Source organism: Parus major, chromosome 2, assembly GCF_001522545.3.
Source record: "Parus major isolate Abel chromosome 2, Parus_major1.1, whole genome shotgun sequence".
NCBI lineage: Eukaryota > Metazoa > Chordata > Aves > Passeriformes > Paridae > Parus > Parus major.
The window spans coordinates 23240653-23266732 of record NC_031769.1 but is presented as its reverse complement, the minus strand read 5'-3'; the positions used below and the strand labels follow the sequence as shown (position 1 = coordinate 23266732).

General features: G+C 36.4%; 1 protein-coding gene across 3 annotated transcripts; it reads left to right on the top strand.

Moving 5' to 3' along the window:
- The first annotated feature begins 1609 nt into the window (after nucleotides 1-1609).
- HEPACAM2 (HEPACAM family member 2) lies at nucleotides 1610-26080 on the top strand. Of its 3 annotated transcripts, none has more exons than XM_015649163.2 (10): nucleotides 1610-1806; nucleotides 6940-7290; nucleotides 8400-8684; nucleotides 14918-15214; nucleotides 18127-18171; nucleotides 18256-18280; nucleotides 18403-18440; nucleotides 19319-19392; nucleotides 21528-21640; nucleotides 24822-26080. In XM_015649163.2, the coding sequence occupies exons 1-10, from the start codon at nucleotides 1737-1739 to the stop codon at nucleotides 24829-24831; spliced, it is 1308 nt and encodes a 435-aa protein (XP_015504649.1). In that variant the 5' UTR covers nucleotides 1610-1736; the 3' UTR covers nucleotides 24832-26080. The 3 variants fall into 3 exon arrangements, with proteins under 3 accessions (XP_015504649.1, XP_033367739.1, XP_015504639.1); XM_015649153.2 differs by having other exon boundaries at nucleotides 1614-1806; nucleotides 18046-18171; XM_033511848.1 differs by lacking the exon at nucleotides 24822-26080 and having other exon boundaries at nucleotides 1613-1806; nucleotides 18046-18171; nucleotides 21528-21644.

Sequence of the window (26080 nt, the reverse complement as noted above, 5' to 3'; positions counted from 1 at the left end):
AAATTTACAGAATGTTGGTGCTGCAAATAGTGTTGCTTTAATGTAGTTGCTTCTATTGAAAAGGACGGAGGTTTGGTTTGTATTAAGTCTAAATGCCATTTAACAACTAGCTCAAACTACAATTCTACAAGAAAAAAAATCCATTTTTCACATGCATGACATTTGTGTGAGTTCGTGTAAAAATTTGTGGTGTATTAATGACATCAAGAATATATTCAAATGCTGGAAATGACAGGACACAATTGAAAAACATTACTGTGCTAATCTGTTCCTTTTATTAGTATTATTTTCTTTGCTCATATGGGGCATTTAAAGTGCCAAGACAGGTTTTATTCCAATATTAAACATCCCATCATTTCAGTTAGAACTTAATTAGAGCCTATGACCAATATTTTATTTCATAGTGAAATCAAATAGATAATAATTTCTATCCTAGGCTTTATGAAAGGTTGCAATTTGATATATCAAGCCTACAGTTAGGTGGATTAAGCAGGTGATAAACAACAACATTCAGGTGGGCAGGACAAGCTTTCCCAGAAAGCTTCTGGGAATAGTGAAATACCCTCTTCATCTCCTGACATATGTTGGGGGGACCACTTACTTCTGCTTTATTAACTGGGAATAACCCTTGTTTTTTTTATATTGGACCTGGAAGCATCTGGGTGTTTTCAGCTTTCTTTAACTAAGGCAAAAATTGAGTGTTCAGCCCTTCTGATGGGGGCTCAGCATCTTGCTGGACCCCTGCTCCTAGCGCACAATGAGGAGGAGCCAATTCCTTCCTACCAGTTGCTCCTGCACAAAGCAGGATACAGTCTAGTCTATTTGTTAATCCATAACAGTCTGCCCAAAAGCTGTTTAGTGAAAAATATTGTGTGGTTTTGTATGCTTAAACTATCTCTGTCACTGCTAATATTTGCTGTTGCAAACTGTTACTGCACAGGTAATAGTATGGTTTGTCCAGTTGGCTGCTGATTTGTATGGTGAGTGACAGCTTTGGACAAAATCCAAACCCTACATTAATATTAATTTAAACTGATGTAAACTAATCCAGAAGAAACAATAATCAGCAGTTAACAGCTGTAGTAAGCTGTCCACTCTAGCCATAGGATTTTCATTTCAAAGATGTCTCAGAGGCATTTGACATCACGTGCTGTTTAGAGAAAGGGAATTAATTCTTTGCTGACTTATACTTATGTTGAGGAAAAAAATACAGAAAAGTTATGGGCATGAAAGTGCTAAGAAGAAGTTAGTAAGGCTCTTTAACAGCTGCTTAATATTTTTTGTCACAGAAAATGAGAGGCTGTAATTAGAAAACTTCTGAAAAAAATATTCTGAATACTAATTTTATTTTGAATTAAGCATGTAGTATCACAGTATTTTTTATGAAACTGTAGCTAAAGGAAGTTAATAACTGTGTAACCTGTTCACTTGGTGCGTTTACTTACTCCTATTAATTAAATGTACTTTGTATTGTGTGCCCCATTTATTACATTCTGTGTCATATTTGCTGTGACTTGCGGGGAAGGGTTATGATAAAGTCAGAGGCAATGAAGATGGGTCCTCATCTAACAGGTGCTCCACTCCTTTGTTCTTTGTATACACATATTCAAATCACATAAGGCAGGGGACAGGATAGGACCTGTTAACTCATTGCTGATTTCCCTAGCAAATAAACCAGCAGCTGCAGGTCCAAGCCCTGGCTTAGTGCAGAGAAGGTGGCATTTGTGTGGGACAGGATGCTTTCATGGAGCCCTTTAGCCAACTTATTTTGGGACTTACAGTGCAAACTGTATTTTCTGCTTGTAGGTAAGATACAGTATGAATTATATTTGATTGCGATTGTGGAAATGTTAATTGATTCTGTAAGATTTATCTTTATAAATTTAAAGATATTTATGTTGTATTGTCAGATGTTTGATTTCAGGAAGGTAGCCTAAAAGTTTTTCATCAGGTAGTGGCACCTTTTTTTATGAGTGAAGCTAAAGTTTTAGCAGCTGAACAAAAATGTATGCTATACATAATCTCTGTGTAAAACTTGGCATTGATTAAATATACATAATCTACATATAAAAAACATGGATATTGATTAAATACATACTGTTACATTTTATTGAGTAACATCTACATTGTGCATTCTTTTTAACAAGTAAGGCTGGACAGAAGCTTTGGCTGGCTTAGAAGCCAAAGATTATACAGAAGCTGTTACACAGTTCTTTAAAAATTTATTGAGACAACAGTGATACATTATTTTTCACTTCTTTATGATTAATTTATATGTATCTAAATATAATTGGTATTGAAACTGAATTGAGCTTTTAGTCAATTGAAGAATATCTCCCCATTAATAGTGCATTTGTTTGGTGTCTGGGTGCAGTTTTTGTTACCCATGCAGTAGATAAAAAATAGATGTTCTATCTACTTTGACAGAAATATCCTGTGATCAAATGTTAGATAAACCTATTTCTGCAATCTACTGTAATTACCTTTCGCTGTATTTGGTTTTGTAAATGTCAACAGAAGAAATATATAATAGTATAAATATAGTGCAACCTCTAATCATTCATGTATAGGAAAAACTTTTATCTTCTTTGTGAACCTCACAGTTCCAGCTTATTATAAAGTCACCTAGTTCCCTTGATTTTGAGCTTAATACTTTTCCAAGACTTTTGGCTTCATAATGATTGATGTTTTATATGATGGTTGTTGGATCTCTTCTTTAAAAATGAAAATTATTTGGTCAATAAAAACCAGTGATTTTGTGCTTTATCTACTTTACCACTTTTTTTTTTGGGTACTTTTCAATTAAATCCTACAAGAGTTATTGTCATGCAAGCAGAATGCTTTAGGGTACAGGTTTATTCACCAGGAAGTCTTACATCCTTACCCTGATATACACATTTTCTAGTAAGGGAAATGTGCTGCTCATATTTCATATCATGATGGGAATCTGGTGCATTGGAGACATGACACAAAGGCCACTGAAGGCATTGACCTCAGCAAATAAAATTAAGCCCTGTAACAAAGCTCAGTGGAACTTTTATCTTGGGGAAAAGTACCAATCCAGGGAAGACTATGCCCAAGTTTTCCATTATATAAATGGAGGTATAGAAATTGCAGCTTTCCTGGACCGTTACATCTGGGTTGTTTAGGTTTGGGGTTTTTCCCACAAATAAACATACTTGTAAAAAGGGAAAAAAAAAAAAATATTTCACTGATCTAGTGACATTTTGCACCAAGTTCAGGAGAGCTGAAGAGCTAAATAAACCCTCTGGTGAAAAGCAGTTGAGAATCCAAACTCACTTTGACAAGGAGATGTGCATGTTAAATTCAGAAAATGCTGAAACCTCGCTAGGCAGGTTTCAGTTTATGCCATAAACTCAAAAGTTATGTCATAGTTTTTTATTTAAACTAAAACTGCAGCCCTTGTTTTATGTCAACAACAACACTGTTGTGCTTGCTAATACTGGTGATAGCAAAGTGAGATGGAAGCAAAGCACAGATCACTGAGCTCCAAATGGAGGTCATTGTGGTTCAGCCCTTACGATCATGATACAAAAATTAGGTTTTGGAGTGACATCATATTGGAAAAAGGTGTATTATATTTGTAAAGCTGTAGGGATAAGCTTAAATTTTATGGAATTTGGGCCTGATAAATATGAATTTAGTTTGACACAAAGGCTTGATTTTGCTGTTAACATTAATTCAAGGATTAGTCGTAACAGTCTCCAGTTTAAATTAAAAATCAAAACTAGTCTAATACAAGTGAATCATAGAACCCTTTAGGCTGGGGAAGACCCTAAAGAGCATCAAGTGCAGCCATAAACCTAACACTGCCAATTCCACCATTGAAGCATGTTCCTGAGTGCCACATCTACACATCTTTGAAGTTGCCCCCCCACCAGGGAGGGTGACTCTACCGCTTCCCTGGGTGTCCCATTCCAATGCCTGACAATACTTTTGGTGAAGAGGATAACCCTCTCAATAAAGAATATTCCAGATTGCAGAAGATGTGATCTCTGCTGAGGCCAGAATACTTTCATCACTGCTCCTGTAAAACACTTGCCTTTGACAGAACACCATTATCTAATGATTTGCCCCGGTTTCAGCCTGCCTTCTCCCTTGCCCTACCAGCCATGGGGAAGCTCCTGTGGGATGTTGGCACTCCACAAAATCACCCCAGGAAATCCAGAGAGAACAAGAACTGGAGATATACAAAGCCACTCCTGAAGGGACTGAGGGGAAAATGGGGAAATGGGGTTTCTGCCCTCACCACCTCTGGTCTTAGCTTAAATAATTTCCTTAATTGCAGATCAAAATATCTTTCCATGACATTACACAGAGCCAATTTTCCCTGTGAATCAAGTGGAACAAAGTTAATTTGCATTTTATATTCCAGCAGTTTTTAGCTGCAAAGAAAGTAAGTTTTCCAGCCCTGATTCTCTTTTCAGTATTATGCTGTTACCTTCCATACTGGTGGTTCCAGTTTTCCTGGTGCTCACAAGACTGGCCTAGGTTATGCTAAGTTTTTTGCACAAACAGATCTATGAGAAATATTTGTTTTCCATACTTCATGATTGCACTGTTTTTGCTATTGACATGATGTCCCACAGCACAATCACCTACTGAAAGCTAAATAAACCCAAAAACTGAACAGCATCTTACTTAAAGAATGAGTAAGTACATAGACAGATCTTTTAATTACAGGTCTATCTATCTGAGAGATGGTTTTGACTTTATTCCAGTTCATCTAAATATTGAAACAGGTGGTTTTATAATTGGTAGATTATGTGAAATAGATCTCTAGCATTAAATATTTCATGAAGGATTCTGTTGAGGAGTTACTCTTTTTCAAGTGGACAACAGCAGTTTAAATCTGATTTGTACTGTGTTATTGTCAGGGAGCATATTGATGTCTGAGAAGTGTTAGAACAACCAATAAAATACTTAGTGTCCTATTAACCAAAGTCTAGCAAGCCTTGAAGAGTTGTGCAGTGTTAGAAAATTGCAAGAACGGCAGGTTACAATTACTGTTAAAAAAGGGTAGGGGAGCAGGCTTCCATTTGATGTGCATCATCCATTTTAGGTTTTTCATCTAGAAAGTTAAGCATTTAAAAATCTGTGTCCTATATATCCTCCACTTAAGCCATTCCACATTTTTCTAAACTCTTCCTCTTCTTTTTTTTTACCTTGTTTTCCTCCTATCTCAGCTGAACCTCAGCCAGTCCTTTGCAAATTAAAGTCCATGTAGCCTGAAGCCCTCTGCCTGCTTCCTCCTTAGCCCCCATTAATGAGGGCTTGCCAGACTTTCTGTCAAAGGATTTCACTGTCTTTTTGTAGATTTCCCTGTTAGTATTCTGCAGCATTTTCCTTTGGCTTCCCTGCCATGCCCTCAGAAATGCTGTGAGCTGTCTTTAGCTGAGTGTAATATTGCTCAGCTTCATGAAAAAGGAAGCCAGCCCCAAAATTACTTTTTTGGGGTGGATTCTGTACAGCATTGCTGGCTACCCATGAGCCAGTCCACTCACAGTCCATCTCTGCTCTGCTACTTTGCACGCCCTTCCTGGGTACCTCTGACATTAATTACTGGCATTACTGCATAATCTGCAACCATTTCCCCTTTTTTGTGTCCCCACCCTCGTGCCCAAGAACTTTTCTTTGCAATTACCTCGTGGCAAACAACTGTGCATTGAAATTTGATGATTCTAACTCAAAAGACATATACAGATACCACATTATGCTACTGAATTGATTTTTTTTTTCTGTCACATAACTTAGGAAATTAGACATAAATGAACCTTTACTGACTACTGTTGTAAAGAATAATGATATAAAAGAAGGAAATTTAAGAAACAAAGTTAACTCTGTATTGTATTAATGAGCACAGTCACATTTTTCATATGTTGCTCCTTCTGCCCATCCCTACCCACCCAGGTAGAAACACATTCCATGTACATCAGCTGAGAAGTTACTTTTTCATTACAGGTATCTGGAAGCATGTCAAGAATCAGAGAATCTCAGGTTTGAGGGACCTCGAGGTTCATCAAGCCCAACCAAAAATGATCATTAGCAGGAGGAGAATAGATGGTGCATGGTGGAAGCACTGCGTGTTGAGGGCAGTGCATTCTCAGTGTGTTCTTATGCAGTAGCAGATGGTTTACTTAAATCATAGCTTTTACATTTTTTACTTATAAGAGGTTGCCTTTTTCTAGGGTGTTTTAACACTTGCAGCATGCTTTCCAGCAGTATGGAGCACAAATCTGAGCAAACCTGCAACTTGAGTCAATTGGAATTGCATCTTGAACATACTAATATGTTTTTGTATGTATTTTGAAAAATTGTGTCCTTAATATTTCAAATTGATCATCCAAAATGAGTCTGTAATTTTGCTGTTCATTTTCTCTGGGCTTAAATTCTTTATCTCTAAAGTCCTATCAGTTAAAATGGTGTTGTGAGATCTGTTCATTAATGTCAACTCTTTACATCGTTGCTGTTCTCATGAGCGCCGTGGAAAAGTTAGTATGCAAATCAATCACTTAGTCCCAAGACAAGCTTTAATAGTGTTTTATAAATATGTCTTAGGCCAGCACAAGGAAAAATTATTTTAAAAAACATATGGGAAATGGATGTGGAGTGGCCTTTTTGCACCATAACAGAGACAGAATTCTTGGAAAGCAGTATTAATCATGTGACTGAAAATTTCACTTTTGTGAATACTAACAGCAAAGCTGAATTCTGCCAATTCCCTAAGATTGGAATACTTGACTTTTGCAAGCTTTGTATTGTTTCTTGAATTTAGTCTTAATTAGCTATTACCATGCAAAAACTGTAAATTTTAGCCTTGAGAGTTTTTTCACTGTGAGAATTTCTCATTTGAGTTTCCTGGGGTTTCCATTTGTGTTTTGGGTTTGTTTATTTGTTTGTTCTTTCATTTTTGTGCAGGGATTTGTTCTGCCTTAAAATTGACAGTACCATCTCATACTATCCATGGTATTGAGGGGCAACCACTTCATCTTTCTGTTGACTATGATTTCAATGCTACAGCTTCTGAAATCCAGATAATTTGGCTTTTTGAGAGGTCTCAAAGTAACCCAAAATACTTGCTTGGCTCTGTAAATCAAAGAGTAGTTCCAGACTTGGAATACCAGCACAAGTTCACCCTTATACCACCAAATGCATCTTTGAGGATTAATCCATTACATCTCAGTGATGAAGGCAACTACATTGTAAAAGTCAATGTCCATGGAAATGGGACCATAGCTGCAAGTGAAAAGATTCAAGTAGCTGTTGATGGTAAGTTAGTAAAAGATAGTATCTTCATTTTAAAAATAAAATTACAATAGTTTTGAAGTCCTAGTTCTTAGTATCCAGTTACAGTGGTGTCTCATTTTATGCAACTATACATGAATAAATGCTTACAATTAAGTTATGTTGTTTTCTACTGCTGCTGGAGGGAATACTAAAATATGTCATCTTTATGCAAAGTTAGTATATCAACTGATGTTTCTATATCATAAGTAAAAACCTGAAGAGGTATAGAAACATTTAATATTAAATTAGACAGACTTCTAAAAAATAAGATTTTATAAGTTTCTGTTGTGCTATCATGAGGATGCTTTGAATTTCCAATAGTATTTTCCTCTGAACAACTTTACCTCCTGTATCAAAGAGGAGCCATTAATTTTTGCTGGTGACTGTAGCCCTGTGTCTATAAAAGAAGCCCAGATCTGAATTCATAAAGTACTGAATTTCCCTCTTTAGACTTCGCTCTTTTCATTAGGTACTAAAAAAAAAAAATAAAAAAAGAAAAGTGGAAATGGGAAAGAATTATCTAAAAAGATGACAAGAGGCTTCTGTAAGTTATGGATTATACAGAGGGAACCCTGTAACTATTAGCCTTGGAAGGAATGAGATGAATGACGTCTTGAGGTGATAAAGCTGTAGCTACCATTTAACTCCCAAACCTGTCCCAGTCTGCAGATATCCTCATGACAAATCACCCAGATTTCAGTGGTGCCCAGTGTGGGAAAAGGTGTGGGCAGTCATGCTGAGAAGTCACACATGGTGGGCAGTGCCATGCTTTGTGCTCTTTTCATTTCTTTGGACTCAGTGATTTGTATATGAGGCAAGAGACAGTGGTGCACTTGACTGCAGCCCTTATCATCTTACCAGTAATATAAACAGTCTGGTTTTATTTTTGTCCCATAACAACTCTTACAGTCACCAGCTGAGAATATGGCTGAGAAAATTATTTTTTTAACCTTTAACTCCAAGAGATAAAATTAGAAGTATTAGTAATTTCCAGAGAGAATGATGATTGCTATTTGAATGGTCTTGACCATGAGGACTGTAATATAATGGCTTGTCACTTTAACAACTCTTCATATGTGTTTATTTTACAGTTCCAGTCACAAAGCCAACTGTACATACTGAACCATCTTCAGGAGTAGTGGAGTATGTAGGGAATATTACCCTAAAATGTACTGTGGATAGAGGTACAAGGGTAGCTTACCAGTGGATGAAAAATGGGAAACGTCTTCATGCTGGCCCTAATTATACCTTTTCATCAAACAATGCTACACTTCTAATTGTTCCTGTAGTAAAAGAAGACATTGGGAATTACAGCTGTCTGGTATCTAACCCTGTCAGTGCAATGGAAAGTGAGATAATTGCACCGACCATATATTGTGAGTATATGAAATATTCATTAATATCTTTGTATGAATGATTTTGCTGGAAGGTGTGACTCCAACAAAGAAAACAGGCAGAAAACAGTTGAGTCAACATTGTATGTGAGCTTGCATTCAGAATGAGTTTGTTTGTAATAGCTCTAACTTAAAACAGGATAAAAAATTTATTCGGTGTTGTATAGATGTGAAGATCAGTCTCATCTGCAGAATTCAAATAGAAACTTAAAGATTTCCTCAGATGTCTTCAGATGTGACTCAAAGGAAAAAAATAATGAGATCATTATACATGAAAATGTTGTTATAAATGGAGACACCAAATAGTATCAAAAAGCTAAACGCAGGAAGTACCAGGCTGAAGGACTGGTATTAGTGGATTTCCTCAAGATCATTTCAAGTACAGTCCTTTTTAATACTTCCATTAATGACACCAGAAAGAAGACAGGGAGTATCTCAATGAAGTTCAATTATGACATTAAATAGGAGGATTCAATGACCTTGACAGAGTAATAGAGCTGGGATGAAATTTGCTATAAAAAAGTAAAAGGGCATGCCCTTTCAGAGAATAAAAAACATGAACTTCTGCTGATAAGATCAAGATTGATTAGAAAATATCAAGGCACTGAGCCTAGGTGATTGAGCTATCACTAGATATCTATGAACTAACAGCATGATTCAGGCATGAAAAAGACAATTCTAGGGGAGTCGGCAATGGACTTCCAATGAGGAAACAAGGGGAATGCTGATGACACACAGAAGATAACACCACATGTACAGTACTTCATGCAGTCCCTGCAGATCCCAGAATGCTGATCTTGAACTGGAAAAAAAAGAAAGACAGGAATGGAGAAGAGACACAGAGACCTCAGTCAGGCTTAACAGAATTAGAGCTGAAAGAAGTGATTGCATTCCACATCAAACAGGAAATAGGAGGGAGCAAGAGTTGCGTAAAGACCATTTTTTACAGAAGAATAAACCATAAGGTAGCCAGGTATTTTGACTGGAAATTAAGGCACCTGAGTAATAAATTAATTGAGTTGGAGGAAACAAAAGATTGATTTAATCACCATTCAACAATTATACAATAAATCTTAGGGCCTTGTCATTTTGGTCCATGTCAGAAATTCCCAGTGCCTCCTCAATTTTCAAGTAGCACATGCTACATGTACATGACCTGCTATGCTCTAATCCTCATGTCCTCAGGGGTTGAATTATCCTTCTCAGAGGAGAGATGAAATTTGAAAGGCCAGGACCTACTTTGCCACCAGTCCTGTTCAGATCCAGCCAGTTTACCCAGTGGCCCGGTCTGGAAGGAACACTGCAAGGACTGGAACTGGATTCCTGTCCAGCCAAGGGCTGGTGTGCATTCCTGCTTTCTCCAGGCTCTGGCAGCTGGTAGGCCGTCCATGCTCAACTTGTTGTGACTGCACTACCAACATATTCAGAACCTACATCTCCTACATCTCTAGCTTTCATATTTTCCTCCTCCTCCTTTCATCTCCTTTCATCTCTGATTATCTATGCTGCTAGTTGTTTGGGGTTTTTTTGTTATAATTTGGAAAATTTGGATAAGGGGATGACTTGCATCTAAAGAATGAGGAGCAGGGGGTGGTCTCCACACTGCACCAGGAGAAGAGAAAAAGGCTGCCTAAGTTAGTAGAGATTAACAGGGACGTTGTTAGATGTGAGCTGATAAAAGTTTATGTGTAGCTTATAAAATAGACAGCAGTGCAGACTTGAAGAAGCAGTTGAAAAGAGTCCTAAACAGGGAAAATATTAATTGAGCTTCCATTTCATTAGACAGAGGAGTTATTACAAACTAGGAAATAACCAGCATTGATAAAGCTTTAATTTATCATTACTGTATTTAAAAAAAAAACAAAACCAACACATTCTTTCAACAAGGTACCACATTTTTATAGACCTGCTTTTGTAGTCACAATCTCAGCTCACTTATGTGCTTAAAGTGCTAAGAATGAGACCTGAAGGTGTATAAATGCAGTTCCTCTACTTCTTTTCTCACTTTAATGAGCTGTGAATTGGCCTTATACAGGTCTGTCCTCAAAGAATACACAGAACGTGGCAGCCAGCTGTATCCAGCCTGACAGCCTTCTTTCCATGCAATAAAGTTGGGTCAGGCTAGAAAAATATCTGCCACTCTTGATACCTTTCAGACAACTCTGTTGCACAGCCGTGTGAGATTTGAATTTCTGCCCTGTTACACGTAGGATTGTCTCCTAAGCACTGATCGCACTGACAGGTGTCTGGGACACTTGCTCTGACATGTGTACCCTTCAGTCCCAGCTCTGGTACTGCTTCCTCCCTTCTTCCTCACTTAATTACACACATTTTTGTGTGTAAATTTGAAAAATCTTTCCAAGTTCTAAACTAGAAACCTGGTTTTAACCTATTGTTTACCAGAATTTTAAAATCTCAAAGCAACTGAAGTATCCACATTTCTTAAATCTTTTGCTGATTAAATGGTTGTGATATACAGCTCTATCAAAAACCTTGAGATTAACTTTTTCTCCATGTGTGTAAATATTACTGTAGATGCATTTTCAGAATATCCTTCATCAGAACTGTGGGTATGCTTTGTGCATAATACAAAATCTGAAAAAAAAAATATTAAGAGCAAACAATGCAACTCTGAAAGACTGTAAATATCTGTGGTATTCTCTATACCCAAGTGATGGGAATTGGGGCCTTCCTGAGCTATATGAAGTCACCTAATTTGGTTCAACCTCTGCCTGCAGAAGTACTTTGTCTCCCCGCCCCTGATTGTCAATAACAATCCAGAGCAGGCCCCGGGATCTCTCTCTGCCATATGTCATTGCCGTGGGGGAGTTACTGGAGGTGATAAAGAAAAGGTCACTCACGGTAAATACCTGCCATCTGCTTGGAAACTGTAACTGTCTCGTAGTGATAGGAGCAATTGGAAATACTCCCACAGAGCAGTAAATTGTAACTCAGAAGGATTGATTTATTATTTTACACGTCATTTAGTTAACTGGTTTTACTAAGGCAAGAGGCAGTTTTCTGGAGAGAATACTGGAGAGGGAAACTAGAGCTGAGGGATCCACAAAGGCTGTCATTGTGGGTTTTACTGAGTATGAAAAGTGGTTTTTAATTCATGTCTTATTAATATTATCCTGCTTCTCCATTAGTTATGATGATAATGCAGCCTGGAACATGGCTATTGCAGTCATGTGGCTCAGAAACAAATGATTTCAAGCCTGGAAGAAGCTGCTCTCCTGTAGGCTGCAGGACACCGTTGTACTGTGTTGTACTGTGTTGATGGAGTTGAACTCAGCAGACTAAGTGGGATTTTCTTCCTCAAGTCTTCCAAAAGATAGAATATACTTAGTACCTGGGAGAGAATGGTTAATTTCCTGCTTTTCAGAATCATCCTTGAAGCTGTATATATCTGTCAGTTACCAATTGTTTTGGGACCCTGATGTGCATGATGCCCAGGAGGGGCAAAATACTGCTCTGGGCAAAGCAGAAGGATTACCCAATCCTTGTGTTGATTTCAGCAAGGAGTGCCACTCTCCAGATTTTGCCAAAATCTGGCAATTTCTTAAGATAACCTCTCTGCTTTTTTCAAACTTACTTCCCCAGCCAGCATGTGTCAGTGTTTGTATAATGATTTCTTTCAACTTGCAGCTTGCATTAAAATACAGTTCTCACTGTTATCTCTTTATGCTGCACAGTTATGTTAATGATGAAAAGCAGAACTCCGTTCTGATTATTTTGCAAATTGTGGCAAACCACCCACTACAGTAAGGGGGACATGGAAACCACTCAGCTCTTCTTGCCATTAATCCCTGTTAACACATGTCAAAGTCATATTATTCATGAAAATAAAAACTAATTCTCCTAAGAATGGAGAACTGGATTGGAAGAACCACTAAATTGCTTTGAAAAGTAAAAAAAAAAAAAAAAAAGTATGTTCCTGCCTATAAATAATTTGTGAGGGGCTTTATTTCATTTATGAAAAATGTCCAAGGCAGGTACATCCCTTCTCATTTCAGATCTTAAAAAAAAAGGAAGTAAATACCTGTAAGAGGTGGGCCCCTGTGAAAAGCTCCCCTTCCACAGAAACATGCAGCTGAAGTGAGGCCAGCCATGCCAAAATAGTGGGATATAGATCTGTACTTCACACTAATGGTCATTACAGGATCAGCTGACTCTTGGAGACAATAAAGCAAGTGACTCAGGAACTGCAGAGCCTGTGAGGAAGGAGCCCAGAATCTAGAACTTAAAGAAAAGCCATGATTTTTCAGAGTGGCCACTGCAATGTAGGTGGGAACAGCACTGATCCATGCTGAAGTGAATTTGTATTTCATTTCCCAAGTAATTATGCATGATGTTGGCCATTTCTTAAAATGAGACAGCAAAACGATTACCACTAGGAAATAAGTAGAGAAAATTAAAATATTGACAAGTTTATGTTGTGAAATATGGACATTTACCTAAAAGCAGACTAAATGGAGGTCATGTGTGTCTATAGTCTCTTGTCTAAGCCTGAACAAACAGGAAAAAACAGAGAGGCGCACACAAAATGGATTGTGCTGTATGCTGGTGTTCTTGAAAAATAATGAGTTTCATAAAAAAAAACAAAGACTAAATAAAAGTGTGTATTAGAGAACGTTCTAACATTGTCCTGAATTTCCTGGTGGGAAATAAAGTCTGAAATATACAAGTGTGCAGCTTCATGTAGCAGGGATTTTCCTATTCAAACCCAGCTACATTATCTTAATTCTTCCAGCAACCACAGAAAGGTGGAAATGTTACTAGATTCCACTGTCTGCAATGGGCACAGTATTGTGCCCATTTTGTGCTACACCATTTTGTATGAGACAGCTTTACTGACCTTCAAGGATCCTACCAAAAAGATATTCTGCATATTTTCTTCTTTGGCTCTGTACATTTTTGATTATTCATGTAAGTCCTCAGGGAATTAACATTAAAATTTTTGGGGTTTGGTTTTCTGTTTTTGTTTTTTTTTAACTAGAAAAAGTTATTTAGTAAGGCACACTTTGATTATTATAGTCTCTACATTAATTTCTATACTTAAATAACTGTAAAAATAATTTTAAAATGTAAAGATGTAAAAGCCCCAATGATATGAAATGTTCTAGTAAAAACAGCATGAGAAGTATTCTTCTAATATTTCAGTTAAATATATTGCATTTTATGCAATATTAGTAATACATAAAACACTATGGCACAGAAAATGTATTGGGAAGTAGATAAATTGTTTACAATTAATAAAAAAGAACAAGAGTTTTAAGAAACTTTCTTGATGCATCTGGACTTGCCAGTTATTAACCAGAATTAAATTCGCTTCCAGTGACAAAGGCAAGAATCCCATGGAACAATGGATTCTTCTGCCTACCTCCTACATCCCTTCCAGTTTTAAGTATATTGTTTCTCTTCTCATTTTCTATGCAGCTTACACTAAAAATACTCGTCTTCTCAATTTTTATGTAATGAACACATGACTATAGAGCAACATATGCTTCTAACTATATTCAGAAAAACAACTTTCAGCACAAGAACTTGGACTTGAAAAAAGCATAATTACAGTAGGAATTATTTAAGTATTTTAAATTATTTAATTAAAGTATTCTCTAATTATTTAAAGTATTACTTAGTCATACAAACCTACAAAAAAAAAAAAAAAGTTACAGTTTATTCTAGCAGTCATTTATGGAAAAATTGCTCTGAATTTATCTGACGCACACCCCACTCAATATTATATCTGCAAGTTAGTTCCCTAAATAATTATTATACTGTAAATTATTGCAGTGGAGGTAACATTACAAGGCAAATTTGTTCACTTCTAAATTTGTAGGGAAATTACTTATGCCAGTAAGTTTGGCACTGAAATAGAAAATCAAATATGATCCTGAAGAAGACATGCTCTTTTATTTCATAGAAATCCACCTGATTTCAGTTTTTATTCTTTTTATCATGCTGAGAAATACCTAGACCATGCTTTTTCTTTAAACAACAATTAGACCAGTATTAAGTGGGTGTAGCCTGAGCTAAGCCTAGCACAGATCTAGTTATTTGAACTGAAAGCCTTTTCATTGAAATGACTGAATGCTAGCCATTCTAAAGGCTAGTCTAACTTAGAATATTCTAACTTTAGAGATACACTTCTGATTAAATTTTAATCATATACATTGATTTTCTCATTTTATTTCCCTTTTTTTCCAATGCAGATGGACCTTATGGACTTAGAGTCAAATCAGACAAAGGTCTGAATATAGGAGCAGTGTTTACAGTTGACGTGGGGGAAGTTGTACTGTTTGCCTGCTCAGCAGATTCAAATCCACCAAATACTTATTCATGGATTCAAAGGGATGACAATACCACTCAAGTAATCAAGTATGGACCCCATCTGGAAGTTGTGTCTGATCAAGTGGCCCAGAAGACAATAGATTACATGTGCTGTGCTTTCAACAACGTGACTGGGAAACGAGATGAAACTCACTTCACAGTTGTTGTTATGTCTGTAGGTAAGAATGTAACTTCATTGCTATAAAGTGTAACATCTGATTCTGGAGCATCAGCCCCAGAAAAAGGAAGTCATTCTTAGAATATGTATCAAAATTTAGGTCTTGCTGAGAGTATAGTAAAGGGGCTTTTGGACATTATGAGGGATACAGGTTTTACTTGCAGTATGACACAGCTTGGAACACAAACCACTAAGACACTGAAGTTTTGTGGGATTTTATTACAGTGTTCATGTAAATTATTTTCTTGTCATATTTATGGATCTCTGGATTGATTGCTAGATCCTGAAGAACATAAATCTTTATTTCTCATACGCTATAACCTCAGCTCCTGTATGGTTGTGTTCAATGGCAACAAAGCAGTTTTTCAGAAAATCTCCAGAAGAATAGAGCAAAGAATAAGATATCGAGGAAGTCTGATATCTCTTCTCAATACAGATGGATACAAGTATTCCCAGATAAGGAACATATGCTATTAATGTTCAACGAGGTAGATTAGATTGCCTGTTGGAAAATTTAACAAAGCAGATTCACTTGTGCTGAGCAAAGAGCTAACAAATTTGTTAGTCTGGTAAACAAGAAGAGATGTCCATGATTCAGGCTGCTTACTGATTCATCGTGAATCCAGGGCTTTCAGTATGCTGGAAGACAGGTTGCAATTTCATAGTAAGAATACTGCACTCAAAAACCAAATATTGTGGTTAGTAGTGAAAGAAAATGCAACCAGAACTATGTATCAATAGAAATAAACATTACCTTTCTCCAGGAAGTTTATGTAAGATATGATATTCAGCTTAGATTTCCTTTCAAAGGCCTAAAAGGAGGGAAGACTCCACAGCTTCATGTTTAGTTGCACTTAAAATAATAGATTTCCTAATTACAAATATTTTACTTAAATCTTGTTAAAACATTTTATCCTGTGTATTTAAAAATATAAAAAGAAAATTTTCCCCCTCTGCGGCGATTTTCTTGATGAGTGTTTATTCAAATAGCACTAAATGGAGATGTCAAGGCTATACTTTGCAGAGCAGCACTGACTGATTCCAGGAGAGATGAATTCACACACAGTTCATTCTCAGCAGTGCTGCTCAGGCTGAATTCTTATTGCAACTGAATAAACATACTAAGTAAAGACTATGAATATTGTCCATATTCCTTTTCCTTATGCCATAATCCTAGTTACAGAGCCTGGACTATGGCATTCAAAGTATGGAAACTGCATTTTCAGTAACAACAGGAACTGATCTTTCAGAAGACCTTACACAACTACCCCATGGGACAGAAACTCACCTATGTGGTGCTATAGACAGCTGCCTAATTAATCCTAAAAATCATCAGGAAAACATTTTAATAAGCTACAATTATATCAATAGTTGCACTAAGTTCAGCCAAGGTTCTAAAATAAGACCAATCATTGCTCAGATTACAAGGTTATTCAGCTTGAGTGTGTTAAATGCATGCAAAGAGCATGTCTTCGGTTTCTACACTGCACTCCACATCTATGGAGATGTGATTTTTTGAGTCTATGTTTGAAATTACTCACTTTAAATAACAAATTTAAGGACTCATCTGATTCTCCAGCATTTGGGCTTTTTCTTCCTAAGGAAAGCAGTACACTGAAGGACTACTAAAAAAAATCAGTGAAATTGCAGTGATCTATTTTCCCGTATCTTTAGGACACATCTGGCTAGAAATCCTTATGTTTAATCTCCATGAAAACCACTGCACATGTAGCCAGCACAATGCCAGTGAATTACATGGAGGTGTAAGTAGGTGTAAGCAGTTCTAGCCCTCTGCAGAGGAGTTCATCAACTACTGGAAACACATCCAGCTAAATAATACACATTTAATTTTACTAATAAGTCTGGCACTAGCAAATACACAACATTAATTTTCCTGTATGGATTGTGACATGTCCTTTAATTACATTAATTCTGCACAATTCAGAGCAAAAGGAGAAAATTAAGAGTGCACAAGCAAATATGTCTGGCACTTCCTAACTTTTACATTCTTGTCTTTGTCAATTCACTACAAATGTTTCCCTTGTGCTTTTAAGTATGTAATTATATGCAATTTGTGTTTGTGTTGTATCAGAAAATCCTGCTGGAAAAGTCCTGCTAATGCATATCCTAGCAAAAGACCTGAGCAAAGGAAAGAAATATTTTGAATATATTTAGAAATGAATACAAACAACATGGTGGAGTCACCATCCTTGGAGGTGTTTAAGGAAAGTCTGGACATGGAACTTAGTGCCATGTTGATCTTTGGTCATAGGTTGGACTTGATGGTCTCAGAGGTCTTTTGCAGCCTAATTGATTCTGTTATTCTGTGATAATTTATTGGTTTCTGATGTGGTTTGATAAACAACCAGACTTTCAGTAATCTAAAAATCTTTAGAAAAAGTCTAATGGATCTTTTGTCCTCTCCTGCTCTGTAGCTGCTACTACTAGGAGGCTTTCCCTCCAATCTAGCACAAGTTGCTCCCTCACCCTTTTTTTTTGGTAGTTCAGTGTCTCTATACCTCAAGTTATAATATGCATCTCCTTTTTGTGATGCTTTAATTTTTTGGTTACACTTACTGACTTTCATTTGGCTCTAAGCACTAATCTGCTTTGAAGTCTTCACTGATATGTGTATCATGGATTTTTCAATTCAGGAAATCTGTGGGGAAAAATAAATATTACCCATTCACAAGACCTGCATTTTGCGTGTTTTGTATCTCTATGCAGGTTTACTAGCTTCAGAATAATTTTTAAAAGTGCATTTTTCAGTGTCATTGTAGCACATAGTCAAGAACAAGGAACTAAATACAGTACTCATCTTCTTTGTCACAGGGTTGGAAAAGCTGGCCCAGAAAGGAAAATCTTTGTCTTCTCTTGCAGTAATAACAGGAATTTCATTATTTTTGATCCTAGCTATGGCCTTTTTATTTCTATGGAAAAGATATCAGCCACATAAAGGTATGTAAAAATTAAGCACAGCTTGGCTCTTCTTTTGGACCATTGGAGCAAAAACAATAATATTTTTCTTCTTCTTCTTTTCAGTGATACAACAGAAGCTACAGAGCAGGTAGAAAAATAATTCATCTTAAGTATAAAAGTACTTTCCATCCAGAGAAGTGCATTTTATCATATTTAATTTTTTTCCTTGGCTTATGATGTCAAACTGAGAAACATGTTTATGTTTTCTAGGGCAGAGGCTGATTACAGAAAGGCACAGGCATTTTCAGGTAATTGTAATGAAATAAGTGTGATATAAGTCCATTCCTGGAAAAGAAAAACAGCATCCTCACATACTGAAAAAAAAATAAAGGGAAAGGAAGAAAAGTATGTTTTTATGTTGGGTTGCACACCTCTATGATAGCTTAATTAAGATAAGACCTAAATGAGAAGTCAGGATAGGTTTAGCTCATGCCTGGAGCTCATAGCAGTATGTACTGTTGTCTTGAATTCTACCTTTTAATCCTGGTATTCTAGGATTGGAATACCTGTATTCCACCTTTGTCACCAATATGACTTATATCAGTGTTATTCTGGACTAGCAGTAAGAGGTGATACATCATGGGAGGATTTTAAGTGAAAATATTCATGACATCAATTGTTATCAAAATAATGAGTTAATGGCATTGCAGTATACATATATAACTTTCTACCATATTATGTACTGCTTTTTCTCAGTTTTACCAGGACCCAGAGTGGTTTTTTTCACTGCCTCTTTTCCCTCCACAATTCTTCCCTCATGATCCTAGGCAGGAGATGCTAGAGACCAGCCATCCTTTGGAAAGATATCACTTTTATTCCCATTCCTTTCTACCAAAGCATCAGAGCAAACCACAAACTGCTACATGCACAAGAATAGGGACGTATATGAAGCTTAGGAAGGTAGGACACTCAGTTAGGCACAGAAGGTCCATCAAAATCAGCACACCAGCTCTGCAGCTGTCCTGCCTTGCCCCACACCAGTTTAGGAGCTTGGCAGGGAAGTGGTCTAAAGTAGATCACATAAACAGTGTTTGGGTGTTATAAAAATTAGGGCAAAATACCTTGCCAGTCATTATTTTCCAGGTTCATATTACAGCTCTTTTTTTAATCTTTGTTCTAACTTTAGGACATGAAAGTGCTTTGGATGATTTTGGGATATATGAGTTCATCACTTTTCCAGATCTTACCAGTGGTTCTAGGGTATGTGATTTTACATCATAAACAGACTGTTTCTCTTCTATTTCTCTTGGTATACTAAATATCTGTACCAGAGTCCTTCTATAGGTTTGCTTCTGTTGTTTTTTATGGATGTCTGTATGACACCATATTCATGGCTATTGTTTACCCAGTACTTGCTCTTTCTTTCCTGTGTTACTAGTTCAGTACTTCATAATAAACATAGTGAAGTAAGGAATAACCAAGCTCTAAAGACAGCAATCTCCATTCAAATACCCTATATTATAAGAATATTAAAAGAATATTAGTACTGTTTGGTAACTGGGTAGCACTGAACCACTTGTGTCACACAGGCAAGTGTACTATTGGGATGCCATTTTCTCCCTTGACCCTAATATTTTTGCTCATGCAACATTCAGCCCTGGCAGTGCAGAAAGGTCTCAGGGGGTTATTTAAAGTGTAAATGTAAGGCAAGTCTCGGCTGTATTTCACAAAAATATTTTTTTTTTTTTGTTTCATGTATTGTGGAGAGGAGTTAAGCAAAGAAATTTTGCTAGCAGAAAAAAATCCTGCAACATTTGCTGCTTCCTTGCATTGTGTTTTTGCTGACATTACTGCATAGCAGTTGGAGGTCCTTCTGATATGGTGTAAAAGGACAAAGGAAAAAAATCAAAAGGGCCATGAAATTTAGGGGCAATGGTAAAACTGGGAGGAAATAGATGAAAGTTTCCCTCTGCTTGGGAAAATTTCCAGCAATGTAATCTTGTGCCTTTGAAGAGCATCAGTCTGGTCAGGTAAGGGAGAGCTCTTAAAGCACGGTCACAGGGTCACATTTTCACACCTGATTTGTTTTTATGATTAGTACTCATATGATGTAAAAAACCAGACATAGATTAATTTTTATCTTCTCTGATGGAGTTAGATGTTTGAAATACACATTTATAGGGCTAAAGTGCTGTCACAAATGTTGGTGGAGAGGAAAGACTTTTACAGCAGCAGAGATAAAAGACTTTTGGAAAAGCTGAACTGTTTCTGTTACAGTTTGTGCCAGTAAGAGGCTTATTAAGTTTAGAGATCAGGCCCTATATCATTACAGCTTTAAGGACACTGTGATATTATACTGAAGAGGGTACATTTAGATTAAGTAAATTCTTTACTGTGAGGATGGTGAGGCAACTAGAAGTTGCCTCAGTTGCAGATGCAACATCTCTGGAAGTGCTGAGAGTCAGATTGGACTTCAAACAACCTGGTCTAGTGAAAGATGTCCCTGCCTATGGCAGAGGGGTTGGAACTGGATCATCTTTAGGGACTTCCAACCCAAACCTTCTATGATTCTAAATCACTTAAGCTGATCATATCAACATATCACATTCTTGCAGGATCATGGCTGGCCTTAGTGGGTCAGGAGGGAGAGAACAGTGAGAGAAGAATGACAGGATGGATGTACAAGCAATGAAATCTATTATAATTTCCAGTAAAATTTCAAGGAACAGGAGAAGCTCCACTGGTTTATGTTCAGCTATTCACATGTATAGCATTGCAGATAAAGTCATCATTTGATCCACTGATTCATTTGAGTCAGCAGAGAAAGGGGAAAATAAGAAAGTAGAGATAATGAAGAACTGGAGGTTGGGTATAGGCAGAAAGACTGGTAATTCCTTATGGATGTGGAGTCTAGGTAAATCTGTTGTCATGACATAAGAGGAAATTAATATACTTAACATGCTGAACAATCAGTATTACTTGATTTATGGAAATTCCATGCATTTTTCTCTCTTTGACAGGTCATTGGGAATTTTACGCTGAACCTGTGCCCTGAATATTTTCTGCTTCTTTACTGTCTGCTCTCCTGCTTTTCTCTTTATTAAATGTTCCTTTCTTGACTTATATATTAATATAAAATATTTGCTGTATTAAATGCAAAAGCTGCATCTTAAATCTGTTAAGGGGCTAAATGAATTTAAAACTATTCTTTGCCTTCCTATTTATGTGATGACAACTTACCCAAAATGAAACATATACTAGCAGAGATTACCTGTTCAATCCACAAGCAAAACTGACAAAAAGATTAAAAAATTACAAGTTACTTTAACAGTTTCATTTCTGTTGAATCTTTCCATATTTGTACTTACAGTAGGAATATATTTTGTTGGTTTTAGGTTTCAAGTCAATCTGTTCCTGGCCCTGACTTTGTCACAGGCCAGGATATGCTAAGTACGGTTTATGAAGTTATTCGGCACATTCCTGAGCAGCCACAACAAGACCACCAACAGTAAGTTACAGACTATGTTCACTCACGTGGTAGCTGGAAGACAGATACTTTTGCATCCAGAACAATTTACGTTTTGGTGGCTGTTTTTGGATTCCACTGAGAGGGTTATGGAAGGAAAGAGACCTTAATTCCTCCACCATTTACTCTCCAATCCCCCACTTTTCCTCAAGTCTCCGGTCTTTGTTTTGTTACCCCAGTTTTGTTAAAGTGTAAAAAAACAAAAGGTAAGATCTTCAAACACAGCTTCAAATGAAAATTCCAATTTAATTTAATAGGGCACTGAAACATCAGCACTTCCTACTGAATTGGTTAAATATTCAATCAAAGAAATTTAATTGGTGGCATGGTCTCCAGACCCCTCAGACATGTGCCAAGGGGAGTTAGGGTGGGGTTTTTTGCAATGTTGAAAATGGTCAGCTGAATAATTATCAGTGGTTGTTAAAATAGTCACTGAAATACTAACAGACTAGTACTTGAGTAAGCAGTGTCTCTATCGCAAAAGAATTCTTGTTGTGTGGTGCTCTGGCTGGAAACTCCACAGAAACACTTCTGCTGAGTTAAATACCAGGAAAGCCACTGCATGTTGTGCTTATGTCTCATAGACCTGGTTTTGTTCAAATCACCTATTGTATATCGCTTCCTGGCATAAGAAGGGTGAATACACTAGAGTTTCTGTAATTGTGGTATAGCTGCCATAAATCTATTGTGAATATAATCTTTCTTACAAATTAAGAACAGCACACAAGGCTTTATTTGGTAATAAGCCTATTATATCTCATTTTCCATGGTTTTTGCTTCTTTTATAATTGAAAAGAAAAAATACACACTCTTAACAATATTATAATCAGTTGGCTGAGTAATCACAATGTTTATGTGACTGCATTAGCATGCAGTACTTAAGCTACAAAAAATTTGTTATATCTTAGGTTATGTCTTCAACTGTGTGTCCAAGTTATGTATGTAAACATGCAGCCATGCTTGTCAAAACAAGCTGGTCAGTGAGAAAGCAACACTGAATTGCAAATGATGTTTTTGTTCTGCTTGGAATTTTTCACTTTGAACCCTAAGATTTTTAAAGCCAGATGTAAAAAATACCATTCATAAAGTATGTATTTTCTTACTCTTCCTCTTACACGTCTTCCTTCTCAACTTTCTTGCTGGTACATGACCTCTCTGAAAAAAGGAATAAATGCAACAAAAAGGTAACTTGAACTTTGTGACAGTTCAGATTTCAACTTAAACTTTGCAAAACATATTCTGTACTTGTAAAGAACTCATTTGCATAGACCAATTTTTCTGCTCTTTTCATATTTCATATTTTGAAAAGGAAACTGAAAAAAGTTTTCACTAATAGCACAAAATCTGCTAAGCATGATACTGGGCAAACTACTCAGATTATGAGGACCACATTCATGAATTTTCCAATTCCTGACCTGCTGAGAAGGAGCACTCTGAGCAATAAATAAATAAGGATGACTTAAGTCAATACTGATCCTTACAGTAGGATGCTTCCATTTCAGTGTAAGGGAGAAACATAGCACTACAGAACAGAGAATGAAGCTGGGAAAGTAATTGCAAACTCTGTAGTGCAAAGTAATGATTACTTATGAATAAATCTCACAGACTCAGCATGCAGTCATCTGTACAATAATCAGCAATATTCACTGGAAAAATGATAAAAACTTGCCTGCACTGTGTTTATGGCAGGAATCTCTCTTCGTACAAATTAAAAGAAGAGATAGCCAAGCAGATTTGTTAGTTAAGTGGTCATTTTATTCTTATTCCCAGTGCTTCTAAATGGAACTTCTATGATTTCACAAATTTATTAAAATAAATGTGTAATATATATGTAATATGTAAAGCAAAATCAGTCAAAAGCAATATTAATTATCAGATTTAAAACTGAGAATCTTTCAAATCCTTAACTTCATCAGAAGTAGCTGGTGTTCTCTCTCTTGCTCTTAGAAATCCTAGTGACAGTGCCAGCAAATTTGCAGACTAGCCAATGCCTAACACCTGGGAATAGTTTTTTCCACTTTTCATCATGCTTTTATCAGCCTTTTTATCCTTTCATCCACACATGCACATATGCCTTTGAGTCTAAATAATTACAAAATTTTAGATGTGGCACGGCTCTTAAAAGGTAAAAATACTACTGGAAAATAATTAAATTCTTTGAATCTCTTGGGTTTAGACTGACAGACCTATAACTTAATTTCAGTCAAAACATGAGGGAAGATGGTAGCTGGCTTTGCAATTTTACATTCATATGCTTCCATTAGTTGCTTTTCACAACAGTCTTTTGCAGTCTCACCTCCTCTGCTCCTCCAAAGAATCAAAGGAAAAACAAAATCAGATTTTAAGGAAACTGTTCTGCTCCATCTCTGGGCTCCACACTCACAGGAAGTTACAGGATTGTCTTTTTTTTTGGTATTTCATTAAGCAGATTCTTTTAAGCCATTTTGGTTTGATTCTTTTCTCACCCTTGGACATTTTTTTTAAACTAAATATGAATCCTTTGACAAACTGAACAGGTTCTTCCACATAAAGAAGAAATCCAAAGATGTCTGCCAAAGCTAATGAGCAAGAGGTTTAGCCAGCTTTTACAGATAAACATTTAGTGCTCATAAGTGTTGCACTAAAAACTGTAACTTAAGTTTAATTTTCACTCCAAATGAAGATAATTTTACATCATCATCCTCTCCTCTGATCCATGTTGTTTCTCTCATATCATTCATTAATGGTTTCACAAATTTCTGCTCTGCCAGCTGTTAAAGGGCAGTAAGGATGCAAAGCCTTTCCAGTCATTTCAGCACAGGGTTGTACTCTGGACTGCTCTGACTCAGTTACCACCACCCTCTATCAGGTACATTATTGTTACACAATATGAGAAGCTTGAAGTATCTGTACAGAAAGAGCAGCAATGCAGGATGCCATATTAGCCATTATGTTATTTATGGCTCAAACCTGTGCTGTCCTTTAAATGCTAGACATACTACACATACTAAAAATTTAGTCAAAAATCAGTGTGTTGCAAATACGTCCCTAGAGATCTTATTCAGGCTGAAGAATTGTGTTTAGAGCTGCTGCTTTGCTTGCATGTTTGCAACATGTTTTAAAGAAAAGAAAAACAGCATTGTGGACAAGTGTTATATATATCTATGTATATGTTCTTTCCTAGATGTATATGAAGATAGAGGAAGAGGAAAACAAAGCATCTGAAAATGCCAAAGCTGCTTCTTCTTCTTTATAATATATTGAAGGAAATGCCAGCAACTCCAAGAGTAGCAAAGGGTTATGCCACCTTGTCTTAAAATAGTAATTTCTCTTCAGAGTGACAATCCCTTTCCTTGGGGTGCTCCAAATTGCCCATTTCTTAATTCTTTTTTCTTTTATTAAAGTAATAATTCCTTGGAAAATATGGATAGTTTTAATTACTTTTTTTTCCTTATCAGTGAATGCAAAGACAAAGGGATAGCTTAAAAAAATGCACTATAAAACCTTTTTTTAAAAAACAATTGGCAGAGGCACAAGAAGGAATCTGGTCCAAGATGCTGCCCATGCTTGTTTTATTTAAAAAATAATAAAAAATAGAAAATAGGTTTTATATTTGGGTTGACTTTCACAAGAGAAGACGTCCATACTGGCATGAAAAGTGATAAATGCAGTATGTCAGATTGGAAAATACATTTGGGGTTTAGAATAAAGTCATTCTTTTAAGTAATTTAACGTGACATAATTCTCAAGCATAGAAACAGATCTGTCAGGCAGTTACAAAACTGTACATACATATATTATTCAGAATAATGTGTCCTCATTAAATTCTGTTTCCTTTGCATTTGAACTGGTTTTCTATTTGTTGCTGAATAGCCTGCTTCTCATTGACTAGGAGAGTAAGTGATATTCAACTTATTTTCAAAAGCTGCAGAAAGTTCAGGCTATTTGTACATTAAAACAATTCTCCAGTGCAAATGAAACCAATCTTACTCTGTTTCAACAGTGTGCTACAAGTCCCTTTGCAAATAGAAGAATACTCTTCCAGAAGCTTCTGTTAGCTGGCTTCTGAATCCTGCAGGAAAATTCACTATTATTTCCACAGGGTCAGCTATTAGTTGGCATCAGCTGCAGTCAGGGAAAAGAGGAAATATAAACTGAATTAATCTAAAGGAAAAAAAAAAGTTACTTCAGGAACAGTTAATTGTGCAGAAAATCATTACTGTGAGTAATGAGAAGGGATACAGTGTGTCCACCCTTTAAGACAGGCTGTATGGTATTATTTAAACCACTCTTTATTATGAAAAATAGTTTCCACAAATTAAAAAAATAACCTCCTTAATCCATATTTACTAAACATTCTTCCTGTCTCCATCTTTCAAAGACAAGGGAAAATAGCATGCTTTTAAGTGAGCATTCTGATCTTGTGAGGCTGAAAAAAAAGGG